Consider the following 15384-nt stretch of genomic DNA (forward strand, 5'->3'; position numbering starts at 1 on the left):
GTTTGGATAATTGGCAAGACAATGTAACCTCCCTTAGGATGGGAGATCTAGTTAATTGTAATGGTGTTAGAATTTCTATTGGGCTGTCTGTAAAAGCAATTAAAAAACATGCTCTGGTTAGTGCAAAAAGTGAAAGACAAAACATAAACTCTATTGAAATTCACACAAATCTTCATGCATGCCAGTGTCTGGATTCTTAACCAAAGCCCTGAGTAAATACATTATCTGTTTTTGAATTTATTGTATCTTTAAATTTGAATGACAAATTCCTCAATCAAACCACCTGACCATGCTGTGGATAAGAAAAATAATAATTTAATTCAATAGACACAACTGCCTTGATCATTCAACAACATGCTTCAATAAATTTATTCATCATCAAGAATCACACCCATGCAATGAAATTTTATGCATTTACATGTATTAGAGTACATTGTTACACTTTTATTTTCAGCTAAATGTCTTTTTTGATACTGAGCCTTTGATTTTTTTTATTGTCCGATTAATTGATTTATATGAATATAAATATATAATGTATTTGCTTAAATAAAAATATCTCATATCATGTATTGAAAATAAATAATTTTCTCTGCAGGAACAGAGTTAACTTCCTTACCATCAACATGTAGTTTGGCGGAGCTTCGTAAGTCACCTGCAGCCACAGTGTATTCCGCTACGTCGTCTTTCTTGACGTCACTGATAACCAGCGTATGACTGGTTCCCACATCCTCCGTGCGGTATTTGTCACTGGGTGTAATTTTACTGGTATCTTTGTACCATGTGACAGGTACATCCTCTTTATTGAGTTCACAGGTCAGATGACATTCAGAGTGTTCTTCTACATGCTGTTCTGATAAGTTGACTGTGAATTCTACAGGTACTTCTAAAAACAAAACAGTAAAAATCTCCTATAGATATCAAAAGGTTCATTTTTAGAGCAACAATTCAATTCCCCACTGTTGAGTATCAGATAAAGATCATATTTCTTTAACAGACCAGCCAACCCACCCCAGCCTAAATCTGATGGGTTATATTGCTCAAAACACATGACAATTTCTTTTTTTACAAACCTTCAACAATAAGAGAAGCAGTGGAGGTCTTCTCTCCTACTTTGACTGTGACTTGTCCAGATTGTTGTGGGGTGATATTTTTCAGGATTAGTTTGTGTTTGGTTCCTTCTTTTATAATCTCCACATTTTCGACAGGATGGAGCTCTACATCATTGAGGAACCAGTGGACATCGTCAGTGGAGATTGTCAATGTACAGTCAAACTCTACAGAGGTGTTCTCCTTGGCTTTCTGATCTTTGAGAGGGAGGACAAAATCAGCTTTGACATCTGTAATAAAATTAAAACTAGAATTAGTATGCTATAAATTATTTAGATTAAAGTCAATATTTATCTCTATATAATACTGTTCTCCAGATATTAACATGAATTCTATATGTGCAATAAAACATCAACATTTCTTGATGAAAGAAATAAAATTGAAAAATGAAGAAGGTTTTGATACTATATTGATCAAGTTATGGTTAACTAATAATATATAACTGGAATTTTTACTCTACAGTCTTTGCTCTATAAATTGTTATCAAAACCACAAATAGCCACAGACAAAACCCAGCTGTCTCCAGTAACTCACCAGCAACAGAGAGTCTGGCAGTGGTGGACTGGTCTCCGTACGTAGCTGTGACATCACACGAATCCTCTGGCTGGATGTCTTTGATGGTGAGAGTGTGGGTCACATCTTCTGATATCACAGAGTATTTGTCTGACTCTGGCAGATTCTGACTGTCTATCAACCAGTTTACATCCATGTCCTCATCACTGACCTTACAGGTGAAAGTCACATCACTGTCTTTCTCTGCCATTGTGTCCTCCAGCTTCATGGTGAATTCTTTGACTAGTTCTAAAAGACAAACACAATAAATGTTTAAAGAGTATTATTTTTTTAATAACATGCTGAGTTCAGTTTGACTATTTAATTTTTTGAGTAAATGTGAAAGTTTACTTCATGCATACCTGTGACAGTTAATTTGGCAGTTGTTTCCAATTTAGCATAAGAACAAGAGATGGTTCCTTGATCAGGCATTCTACACTTAGTAATAATCAGCTTATGGACAGTGCCCTCAGATTTGATGATGTGTTTGGGAGACTGTTCAATTTCTTCACCATTGATCTTCCAAGTGACCTTGACCTTTGGCACATTAAATTCACACTCAAACACGGCCTCCTCTGTCTCTGTGACGGTTAGATCCTTGAGTGGCCTGAGGACCTTCCACTGAGCCTTGGGGATGGTCAGCATGGTCTCCTCAGCCTCCTCCAGCTGGGCCTCACGTGCTGCCCTCTGGTAGGATCCTGTGTCCACCTCATCTGGTCCAGCCTTTTCTGGAGTTTCCTCTTTTTTGGTGGGTACCTCCTCCTTCTCAGGTCTTTCTCTCTTGGCCAGTTCTTGAACCTCCTCTGAGACTCTCTCTAGCATCTGTTATTAAAATAATATTTGTGTTCCTTTAGTTTTCTTCTTTTAACAGTAACTACACTATTACATCATGTGTTCCTCTATTTAGACAGACTTTACAATGAATAAATTCTTATTTTTTTTTTACCTGTGATTGTCTTCTCTTGAACACAATCTCAAACTCAGATGGTTCTGCGATTTCTTTGACATCTGGTTTGTATTTCTTTTTCTCCTCTGGTTTTTCTTCTTGTTCCACATGTTTCAGAGAGGGAAGAATGAGTTCTTCTTCAGGGATTTCCTTCTTTTCAATTTCCCTGCAAATGAAATTGCTCAATATGAACCTTATGTTTACAAAAATGTACGTGTATAAAGTTTCTTCAATCTATTTTGACTTCCTCCCTATAGATAATAAGCACTGGACTGTTACCTGTGTTTAAGTCTAGCCAGCCAGTCCTCTGCCTCCTTTGGATTGTCTGTCACAATCAGTGTGGCAGGGGCATCAGAGCTGCCATGTTCATTGGTTGCCTTCACCAGATAGGTACCAGCATCCTTTCTCTTGATGTCAGCTATCTCCAGTACATGTTCGCCAGTTGTCTCATCCTGGAAGATCTTGTAGCGACCTCCATCTTTGAGCTTGTTCCATTTTCCTTTGGACCATTGGATTTCTGGAGTTGGTTCTCCTTTGATTTTGCAACGGAATATGGCAGTGTTTCCTGAAAATTACAAAATATTAGGTTATTTCATAAAAACAGTTTTAGTCTTCTCTGAATACCCCAAAAGAACAGTTCTTATTTAGTTCAGATGCTGCCTGGTTGACATACCTTCCAAGATGGTGCATTTAATTGGTACAGCAGTAAAAACAGGTGCTTGACCACGGACCTCTAGTTCAGCAGTAACGAGATCCTCTCCTACGTTACTGACAGCGACAGCTTTAAGGGTTCCCTGCAGTTCAGGTGAGGCTTTGTCGATGACCAGAGAGTAGGTACTGTCACGACGATTGAAAGTCATGTGAATATCTTCTCCCTCTTCAATCTCTTTGTCATTGACATACCTGGAAGAGAATTATTGTTTTGTTCTAAGTTAACAAACAGTTCAATAACTTGTTTTAGAAATGCTCAATAACTCTCTCAGCGATTTCATAAATTTTCAGAATCAAATTCTTTGCCTGCTTCAATACTACAAAAGGAAATGATTTTCTATGGCAGATTTGAAATAGAATGCCATACCATTTGACTTGTGGAAGAGGTAGACCCTCCACTTTACACTCAAATGTGACTTGTCCCTCTTCAGGTACCAGGGTGTTTGACATCTTCCTGGGCTGAATGGATGGGCGTCTCGCAGCTAGAAAAAAGGATTTATTCTCAATCTTGTAAAATACTTCTTTTTAGAATTAATACTATGTATCACTAATTTACATTTAAAACTTTGGAAGAATACTTACGTTGAATTTTGACTCTTCCACTGCATGAGACAGATCCAGCAGTGTTATGTGCCTTGACTGTATAGAGGGCAGCATCAGACGGGGTCACAGAGGACAAAATCATTCGGTACACCTTGTCCTCTACCTCAAATTTAATTTGTTCACTTTCTTTGAGTTCCTTATCACCTCTTTTCCTATAATAAAACATGCAAGAAAATTCAAAAATGAGAATCTTATGAATACATCATGTACATATCTTCAAATAATCAGATAGATTTGTAAGAAAATAAAGGAAGAACAAATTATTTTAGATTAATAAAGTACCATTCCTAAATTCTTTGATTAAAATAAAAACTGGACTTGCCATGTGACATGTGGTTTGGGTTTTCCTGAGACCTCCACTTCTAATACAGCAGAATCCTTCTCCACAACGTCCACATTCTCCAGTTTTCTAATGAATTTAGGGGCCTCTTTTTTCTCTGCAGAACAAAAGTTTTCTTTGAAAATACATGCTCAAAGTCTGACATTTGATTGTCTGTTACCTATAAAATACCAATATTACACATATTTTCTATTGCATGTTACCTTCCACAATGAGTTTAGCAATGGTAACTGCTTCCCCGGCTTTGTTATGAGCGAAGGCCTTGACCTCTCCAGAATCTTCCACCTCAGTGTTGTCGATGGTTAGACTGTACACAACATCAACGTAACTTCTACGGACATCAGTATGGAAGCGCAGGCCTGCCTCAATAGGCTGGTCATTCAAGTACCTTAATACAGAGAGATATGGAAAATTTAGAAATCGAACTATTACAGCTTTAGAAAAATGGCATGTGTTTAGTAGCTGCATATACATGTAGCTTGCAACTTATGATAATTAAATAGCCAATGAGTACCCAAGGAGTAATGCAAAGAATGTACAAATCATACTACCTTAAGTTCCATGAAAATAATGACAAGAGTTTAAGAATCAGAGTATATCTAATGGTGTATATACATAAATACAAGAAATACACCTGCATGTTACACCTATGTACACTATCTTTATCCCCCTTTCAGGTTCCCCCTATGTGTTTATATACAGAGTTTCTTCTATGATTGGTCTTGCTTTAACAACAGTTTTTGTTGGTTGATGAGATTTTGATTGACATACCATATGACATCAGGCTGAGGAATGCCTTTAGCAGCACACTCAAATTTGATTGGTCGTCCTTCTTTGCATTCTCTGTTATTGAGTTTGCGAGAGAATATAGGGGCCTCTGCTTTGCCTGAAAAATCCAGTCCAAAAATTGTCAATATAAAAAAACTCATTATGAGTAAATTTTACTTGTGCATAAAATCTACATGTAGTTTCAGACTGGTGTGCTATGCTAAGATGATTTCATGAAAAAGAAAAAAAAAATCAGTGGCTCATATTGACTAGATCAACTAAATTTTTAGTATGAAAAGAGTTGTCTGAACCATACACATTTAATCATTTGCAGTATTTCAAACAATCAACTTCATACATTGAGATTTAAAATAAATGTGCTCAAAAATATATAAAGCACACATTTGTGTATTCTATAGGTAAAGGTACATCTATAATCTGCCTCCCATGCTGTTACCTGCCCACTATAGACCTGTTATTATCACCTGTCTACAAACTAAATCACTCATGCAAATCACAACATACATATATATGTGTGGTCAATTAAAACAAAAAAATATATGCCTTACAACTGTCACAATGCAAGAGTTATTGCCCTTAGCAAAGATTGGTGCATGCACATCGGAAAACCCAATTCTCTTTCATTGAAAATAATCATAACATTTAGAGAGATAAGCATGCAGTTTTTTGTCCAGCCAATATAGTGAAGTTGTAAGGTACTCTGAATACACATCTAGTTCACAGGTATAATCTGGAGAAGTGTGTTGATTTTTAGCTCTCAGAGACGTTTAGTATATGGCTACACTTCAGATTCAATATATTAACTATATGTGTAATATCTCTTTATATATTTAACAATTAAGCTATATGAATAATTTAAATAAAGCAGAGATTGTTTTATTGCTTACAGTAATACAAAATAATATCACAGAATGCATACTGGAGGCATAAGCCACTCTGTGTTAAGCAAAGAGGGAGAGTGGAACTCAAATCTTTTGTTTTTCTATTTCTTAATTAAAAATAAACCTTTGGATAACTTACAGTAAACAGGTGAAATATACCAAAATGGTTTTTCTGTAACCAGAAAAGGATTGTTACATAGTATGCAATTCATACAAGGTAAGGTGTATAAAGACGTCTTATAAATTTTAAGCTTTTGCAAATTTATTTAATTAAATTTTGGCAGTACATGTACATGTACTTAATTTATTTTTATTGCTTTTTAAGGAAATCCAAATAATTCAAAAATATTTGTAATTTTTTTTCAAATTCTCCAGAGAACTTGTGTTTGACTTACTATCAGAGGTGAAATAACTGAACCACGTGTATTCATCTGAAATATGTAGGACAAAAAATGGTAACAACACTCTATAAATACAGAGCCAAGAATTCTGGCCCTTTAGTCCTGCAAAAGTGTCACAATGCAATCCTACAGAAATTAATTCACACATAGGAAGGTGCAAGAAATGAGAGTAAAGTAGGAAATTAGATTTCTTTTTTTGCAGACTTCATGACATAGGTACTATTTTGCTATATGCAGAAGAAGAATGGCATCAAAATTTAAAGAAATATTATCTTAAATATGTACATTCTACTGTTAGAAAAGCTCATGGAGTATCAAATGCAATCATTAATAATACAGAACAATTTTCATAATGCACATACATGTATGAATGAGATTTTTCAAAACATGCTTTGGAATATTTTCCTGCATAATCAAGTGAAAAAGAGGAATTTAACATTGATTTTAACCATGACATCACAGGTTAGGACATAGGTCGTGACCTTACCTTCCACAATGACCTTGGCAGCGATGTCCGAGGTACCAGCGGGATTTCTGGCCACACATTTGTATTCTCCCTCCAAATCCATGGTCATTTTCTTGATCTTCAGAGAGCATGTGTCGTCCTCGTAGGAGACCTTGACATTGGGTGTGGTCACTAGTTCCTTATTATTGCGGTACCAGGTGACCTCTGGTCGAGGGGTACCGGTCACTTTGGCCATCAGAGACAGCGGCTTGTCTTCCATAACAGTCTACAAGATATTATTATCCATTTAATTGTATTTAGAATCTGATTGGACAAAAACTTAACGTGTTTATAATCCAAACTAATTCTATTCTGAAAGATTCTTTTACTGACAATTTGTAATACAAATGTATTATTTTCCAGGAAAGGATTTTTTTAGTTGAAAAATCTCTTGATAAACCAATATCATGACTTACACAACCATCGAACATTTCTGTGAACTCGGGAGCTTGTGACGAGTCCTGATGCCGGAGGACCAGTGGAGACTCGGAGAGTCTCTGGTCTCTTCTGATCTCTGTAATAAGACAACAAGCAGTTTATATTTATAACTTAATAAAAATAGAATCCCAAGCACAATACTTTGTCATCTGTTTACATGTGTACCTGGAAATATTAAAATTACAAGTATAATTTCGCATACACCATTGTTAAAATAGCTGTCCCCATAACAAAGCGTGATTAGGTTTTCTTTTCTGTGTATAATGGCCACTTACTGTCAGGAAAATAACACCAATTACGATAGAGATCTACAACATTTATGTATTAAAAATGTGACATTTTCTAAAATGAAAGATGAATCAGACAAAGAAATTAGTGAAAACTACTAAATAAAGCAAAATATACAAATAAGTAACTCAGATTTTTTTGCCTCACCATTAATATTTTTGCTCACAATCAACATTATGAAAGATTGGTCAAAGAAATTAGTGAAAACTACAAAATATAGCAAAGCATATAATGTTAAATAACTCAGATTTTTTTTTATCTCACCATTAACAATGAGTGGGATGTCACAGGTGGCCTGCCCCTCTGAGTTTCTGGCCACACAGGTATACACTCCAGCATCTTCTGTCTCCACAGTCTTAATCTCAAAACAGTAGGTGTCTTCATATTTCTCAAAGTGGTAAAGTTCAAGGTCTTTTAGCACCATGTTATCCTTCTTCCACTCGACTGATAAACAAAAATTATCAACAATCAACAATGACAGAATCTATACATTAACTGGTATATATTTAAAAAAAAATTCTACTTTTGCTGACAATAGAAATTAATGGGTTTCAAAATAAACAACACTCACCTGTGGGTTTAGGTGTTCCAATGACCTTGACAATGAATTGTGCAAGGTCACGCTCCCTAGCAACAACCTGTTCTGGAACTTTGATAAATTCAGGAATGGATGGTTTGTCTTCTTTGGGTTCTAAAAAGATTAAAACATATGTATAAATAGTTCTTCAGAGTTTTTAAATGATTTTTTCTAATAGAAAAATATTTTTTTAAGTATCCATACTAAAAATGATCTTATCCATACCTTCCACGAAGAGCTCGGCTTTACATCTGGCGGTGCCTGCAGGGTTTTTAGCCTCAGCAGTGTATGTTCCATCATGTTCAGGGAGGACATCCACTATCAGTAGTGAGGACTCTCCTTTGTCTTCAAACTGAATCGTGAACCTGTTGTCAGTTCTCGAGATTTCTTTGTCATTTTTATACCAGAGGATTTCTGGGGTGGGTTTGCCTGTAGCTTTACAGGTGAATTTGGCTTTGTCATGGATACTAGCTTCTAAGGTCTGAATCTCAACCACAAATTTAGGAGCTTCCAATTCTGTCACTTCTTCATGGACAGGCAGAGCTAAAGTATAATTCAATTCCAAATATTAGGGCACACGAAATGAAATAATTAGTATGTCGCGATGAAACAGATGATGAAAACACCACTCAAAGTTCTTTTTTTTTTTTTTTTTACAAAAGCAAAGTAATGAAGTCATCCAATTTAAACAATTCTTTTTTTTTAAAGAAATTTCAACATAGTATATTCCAAAGTCTCCCAGTGCTCCAAAATCACTATTCTCTTCTTACCTTCCACCTGTAGATCAGCAGTACAGCTGACTTTGCCTTGGGCATTCTCAGCCTGTACTGTGTACTCCCCTGCATCCTCGGGTTTGATGTCATAAATCTGTAAATGGTTGACACCCTCATCCTCAAAGATGACATATTTCCCATCATCCACCAGTGTGCGGCCATTGTAGATCCAGTTAAGCTGGGGTTTAGGTGTTCCCACCACCTCACATGTGAAGTCAGCAAGATCACCCTCCTCTACCTAAAATTTTACAATAGTATTGTTTTAAACATGATATGACATTTAAGCAACAAAAGCTGTGGGAAAAAGTTTAGATACTAAACAATTACATTGTAAGTTATATCACTGATAAATATTTCTCATAAATTCAATTCAATTAATTTGTTTAGAGAATCTAGTGACTTAAATTCAATGTTTTACCAAAATTTCTTCCAACTTCAGTATTTTTAATTGCCTCCCTTGATTTCATTTTTCCTGGTTTACTCCCCTACCTATGTAGAATTACTTCCCCTGACTTCTCTATTATCCCCCTTACCTTCTCTGTCTTGATACGCAGCACAAATTCTGGAGCTTTTCCTTCTGGAGAGATAACAGCGGTGTCTTCTGTTTTGACAACTTTCTCTGTTCCTGAAGTTATTTAACAGATAATTTCACAATCTACTTTTAATTTGCCATAATATTTATGCAACATATATTGTTAGAGGATTTGATGCATCTAATTTATTCATAAATTAAGTTGCTTTCACAGTAACCAAGGTATTCATACCTGATAAAAACCTTGTAATAAGACATAAATAAACCTTTAAAAGATTAACTTAATACTCTGTTTTGAAATGAGGCAGTCTGATATGCTGACTAAAAAAGCGATTTTCCAAAAAAAAAAAAATCTTTATTACCAAATAATTACATACTAGACAAAACTTGTTGAGCATGAATTTGCTTTAAAAATTTTGCAAACATGAATTTCAATCATGTTTCTTCTCAAAAAGTGGCTTAATTTCAAAGAATAAAAACTCTGCTGGTTAGTGAACTTTCACTGGCGACTCTAGCTAAGCCTTATTTTGGGGTGTTTAATTACAGAAGCTGATAGATAGCTATATTCTCCCTAATGAACTTGATGAAGTGTAGACAGGGTATTATAAAGAATACACAGGAGATCTATATCATATGTTATCACTAAATTCTGCCGAACTGATTCCATGCTGATAAGCAACGAAACATGAAATTATAGGCAGTCTCTGGCAGTATCTCATCATAACCAATACAGCATGCCCAACTTAATGCTTGATGTTATCAAAACACAATAATTTTTAGAAGTTCAATGATATATTTACAAGTTTCTTTTAAAAATAGATATCTATATCTTGAGTTCACCAGTTAATCATAAATTCTCTCAAAGAAAACAAAATTATTATAAAAGTTTGAGAAAAGCAGAACTCCTTGGCTAACATATCTTTCACAGTAGGCAAATCATCATTTTGCAGTTTTCTTCCTGGACAAACCTTACCATATTTGATGTATTCCAAAACTAAATCCTCTATTTTTAGACTGCTTATTATTAGAATATAAGCTTCTCCTAATATTGTCATTTTGATTTCCTATGACCATAAATCACTTTCAGTGGAGCTTGACACTTCCCTGTACTTCAAAGTTTATTCCTCTCTTTAGATAGAAAGGGTGGGTGGGTAGCTCTTTTTTGAACACCGAATGCTTAAATCATTTAACATCCATGTGCATCATAACTCAAGAAGTAATGGTTAATGTAATAACTGTCAAAGGTAAATCATTCTTACACCACAGATAATTGCACGGACATAGGTAAAAGCATCATTATGGCTAAAACATAGGACATGTAACATTGTTCATCCAAATTTGATCGATTCCTGATCATGAAAATTGACTCAAAGTCAACACTGTTATCAAAAACTTCTCTGAAATCTTTTCTCATCACAATATATTATTGTGAAAAAGAATTGATTTAAAAAAATTCTGTGGAAGATCTAACACCACGTAACAATAGGTTTAAAATTCTTCATCTGAATAAATTACGTGATGCAATTTTAAAGTCCTATAAATTGATGTCAAGATGCAATAAATCCAGTTAATATTGAATAAACATGTTAATGCATCCTCCTATATGCATAGGTGTTGTAAATCTCCTAAGATAACCTTTGGTTTGATGGGTTGTAACTTCTTCACCTTATCTTTGGCAAAATCTCAATAAAAACAATTCTTTTGTTTACAATTACTTCAAACAGATAACTGTCAATTTCCCTCTGCAAAGTCTAAATTCTGCTAATCATTCTTCCGTTTTCTTGCGTTAAATGTACTTGGAGTTGTAAATAATCCATTTTTAAGGTTCTAAGGTGTAATGCTCCTCTCACAGTGGGCATCTTCAAATTCTCCTGGCAGGCATTGATTTTAACGTTTTCATGTAAGCACATGATATAACAAACTATATGTTGTCTTCTATTATCTTTTAAACTCCCAGAGAATCTAAGGAAATATTGTCTAATCTTAAACTCCCCTCCTGCTTGTAAACACAGATCAAAAAAATTTGGTTTAATTTTTTCAGAGCCCTGTCTCAAGAAAGCACTGAATTACATAGTGCTGTGTAACATGTTTGGGCTATTAAAAAGTTCATGTTTTGTTTTAAAAAAATACAACTGACACTCACTTGTTAACCTTGTCAATTTAAACAAAGACCACAGAGCACTGTCTTTACTGTAATAGTAAAAGTTTACTAAAATCTATTTTAGTATTTAAATTTTCCAAAGCTTTAAATACACTGTCTGCTATTTCCTTTCCTTGTCTCTTTTATTATACATGATACATCTCATTAATCTTTCACCCTCATTTTGATGTATTATATGCTAAAATTCTTCTGCACTATGGAAAGATTCTCTGTGTTATTAAGTGCATTTTTTGAAATTATTCTGATTAGAAAATCCAATGCTAAACTGAAAAAAAAAAATCTTTTTTTCCTTGAATTATATATACTTGTTTATAAATTAGTCCTGCTTAAAATCTTCAAAATTGGTACAAATGAATCTATAAACTGCTCATTATTAAAACTTACTGCAGACCAGATTGTAAGAAAAGAAACTGAATTCATCTGAAATTTTAAAAGAATGTACTTGTAAATCAAATTAAAGCTGCAGTGAGCTAACAAAAAACTTTCATCCTATACTGTAAACATATTACATTTGGCTGTGTATTCTTTTTAGTGCTTTTGGTGAAGAGAAACTTCCGCTAATTCAAGAACAACGCTAAATGTCTTACACATATACAAATAAATAGGAACATTGAGGAATGCACTAAATCAAATCTACGCTAACTTGATCTAAAATCAATTTCCGCCAAATATTGTACACGCTAAATATAATACATTTACAGTAGTTATTTCATCATCTGACGATCAAGAGCAGCTAATAACCCTGTAATCTTTGCAGTATTTCTTACCTCAAAATCAAGTATCAATATTTTCCTATATTTATATGATTAGACCAATTAAAATATTGAATGCCTACCCTCAACTTTTACAGGTATGGCCACAGTGTCAGTGCCTGCTGGATTCTCAACCTTTAGGACATAAACAGCCTCATCATCAGCAGTGCATTGTGGGATTCTGAGGACCACGGTGTCCTTGAGGACCTCCACTAGGTGGTGCTGGTCGGGTACCAGTTCCTTGTCCTCGACTGTCCAGGAGAGGGTGGGGCGTGGCACCCCCTCTACCTTACAGGTGATGCACACCTCCTCCCCCTCTAAGATGCTGATCTTCTCTGGGAAACTGATGATAGCTGGGGGTGCTAGAAGATGGGAAAATTTTCAAAATTAATAGTTTTATATTCTTGTTTTCTTTTTTGACATTAGATGAAATTAAAATTACTTTAAGAGCAACACAAAATTTGTATGACTAACATTTTCATAAGATCTTTTTTATTAGCATCTATTGTAGTACAATTAATAGAATTATGTTCCACATTATCAAATATTAACCTTAATCAACATACATCATATGATAATAAATATTCTTGTTTTCTATCTCCTGTCAGATTTATATTACAGAGCAAAAAAGATATATACAAACATGTAGATGTAAAATATTTTTAAAAAGTCCATGCTCATTGAATTATTTAAAATTTCATGCATGATTCATTATTTTTTGTCTTGTATGCAAAATATCAAGTGGTTAAAACAATATTTAAGGCATAAAACACCAAAGAATTAACACACTAAAAGGTACATAACTCTGTAAGACTTCATTCTACAACCATTTGAACCAAAGCTTAATGCATTAGTCATGTGATTCAGATGTTCACAAACAAAAGTATATTGCATTCCATGCATGCTAAGAGTAAAATAAAAATAATTTTAAAAGAGGGTAAAAAAAAGCTTACATTAAAGTGCAGTAGAATATTGAGTGGAGAAAAAAGTGTTTACAATTAAGTACTGTACAGAAAAAAAAAACATTTTGTTTGATAAAAATTGTCAGTGAAAAAAAAAAGGAATTGTATTCCAAAATCCATATCAGCCCATACGGAAAAAAAGGGCAAACAAACTACTATAACAAATTACTAACAAACCACTATGGTTTGAAAGTAGTTTAATAGTATAGCAAATCACATGCAAATGAGCTAACAAACTATACTCTAACAAACTACTATCAAACCACTCTAACAAACTACTATCAAACCACTCTTACAAACTACTATCAAACCATTCAAACAAACTACTATCAAACCACGCTAACAAACTACTATCAAACCACTCAAACCACGCTAATAAACTACTATCAAACCACTCTAACAAACTACTAACAAATCACTGGTAACAAATCCATCAGCAAAACACTACATTTGAATTTTCCTTTACAAATCCACAAGTCTTTGAAAACACCTAAAACAATCACATTTTGAAATATTCAACAAGTCTTGTTTCAGAGTATTTAAATTCCAGGATTCACAAGTTTAGCCAATGCAAGTGCAACATTCCAATATGTTCCCTTTTGTTTAGGAGATGCAATTCCAAGTCAATGTCCATGTCCTTATCACATATATTCTCCTTCATGTTGTGTACATCTTCATAGTATTTTTCACCAAAAAATGTTCTTGATCAAGCTGACATTTAAATATTCCCTGCTTCATCTGGCATGGAAAATGCTGCAATATTTCCTTTTTCTGGCCTCATTGCAACTTTGAAAGATATCTTTTTGTCTTATTTTCAAGTAAACTTCCCATAATCCAATGCATAACTGATCTAAACTAGTGTAGGAATTAATTAGGTCAATCTGAAAATAAAAACCCAAAGCTAGTAAAAAGCATATGCATCCACATTCACAGAAGGTTACTGTAGTCCAGCCTTATTTTAGGTAAAAAGGAACTTGATGACATGCATTAAATACCTCTTCTGTATCCAGATCCTTCTTTAATAATGTTAATTGCTGCTTTTTCCAGTCAGGGATCTTATAGAATGATACTAATTAACAATTTGAATGTCCCTTCACCAGTTCCTTTGTTTCCGACCTGCTTGGTGGTTTGAAAATTGGCGCAAATAGCTAACACCGGATGTGAAGATTAAGCTGTTCTTGGAAACTTCAACAATTCTAGATAATTCAACCCTAAACACATCTGTAAAGTAATTTCCCATGTGGTTAGATGCAAATGCTATACTAATAAAACACTGTTGCAAGATACCAAGTCTAACAAACTATAAAGAAATCACAATCACCAGAAATGAAAGACTAACAAACCACTGCAGCTATTTTTAGAAAAAAGTGGGTTAGTGGTTCATTAAATGCTATACTATCAAACTACTTTAACAAACCACAAAAATATAGTTTGTTGGTAGTTTGTTGATAGTTTAATAGTAGTTTGTTAAAAATCTTTTCCGTTTGGGAGAGTATTATTAATGTTATTGAAACAAACACCAAGAATTTTATTTTCATGCAAATTACCACCTCTAGAGCCTCAGTCGCATTTTAGTGTTGAAAGCTTATGAAGTCTCAATAACAATGCAAGATCATTATTAAGTACAAAGACAAATATAAACTTATGACCCATATATTAATTGATATGCCAAATTAAAAGGCTTATAACAAATTGCCCTTTGTGTAGTTTCTACATTCTTTCTTTATCAGATAATCTGTATTCCTGTTAAACTCTAAAATACCTATTCACACTAATACATTATTGTTTGTATAGCAAGAAACTGTCACAGCTCATTCATAATGTTCAGGTTCTCTGGGTCTCTTCAAATACTCTCTCTCTCTGCATTTCTTTATCCCGGGCTAATCTGCTCAGCTGTAGAACATTACGTTGCATTATCTCAGGCTTAAATTCTTGGGCGTCCAAGCATTGTTTTTGTAATAAGAGTATGTCAGCCCTGGTATTTATAAAGATATTACAATATGTCTCCATACTTGAATTGTCTTAATCTGTTGACTGTACATCAAAGCCATTTACTTTCTAATGAG

At 34.2% G+C, this 15384-nt stretch overlaps 1 protein-coding gene across 1 annotated transcript in view; it reads right to left on the minus strand.

Moving 5' to 3' along the window:
• Positions 1-15384, minus strand: part of LOC134233068 (titin-like) — a 177995-nt gene that overhangs the window by 45827 nt on the left and 116784 nt on the right. The window contains 22 exon segments of the mRNA XM_062715064.1: positions 617-883; positions 1071-1337; positions 1642-1908; positions 2022-2481; positions 2606-2771; positions 2885-3170; positions 3279-3508; positions 3684-3798; positions 3899-4071; positions 4242-4356; positions 4463-4647; positions 5031-5145; positions 6069-6101; positions 6325-6360; positions 6818-7061; positions 7252-7349; positions 7826-8005; positions 8133-8252; positions 8364-8681; positions 8909-9149; positions 9445-9536; positions 12440-12718. Coding sequence (XP_062571048.1) covers positions 617-883; positions 1071-1337; positions 1642-1908; positions 2022-2481; positions 2606-2771; positions 2885-3170; positions 3279-3508; positions 3684-3798; positions 3899-4071; positions 4242-4356; positions 4463-4647; positions 5031-5145; positions 6069-6101; positions 6325-6360; positions 6818-7061; positions 7252-7349; positions 7826-8005; positions 8133-8252; positions 8364-8681; positions 8909-9149; positions 9445-9536; positions 12440-12718 — 4287 coding nt within the window.

The sequence above is a fragment of the Saccostrea cucullata genome, unplaced genomic scaffold, assembly GCF_032062105.1.
Source record: "Saccostrea cucullata isolate Sc308-1 unplaced genomic scaffold, CSIRO_AGI_Scuc_v1 ctg50, whole genome shotgun sequence".
In the NCBI taxonomy this organism is placed as follows: domain Eukaryota; kingdom Metazoa; phylum Mollusca; class Bivalvia; order Ostreida; family Ostreidae; genus Saccostrea; species Saccostrea cuccullata.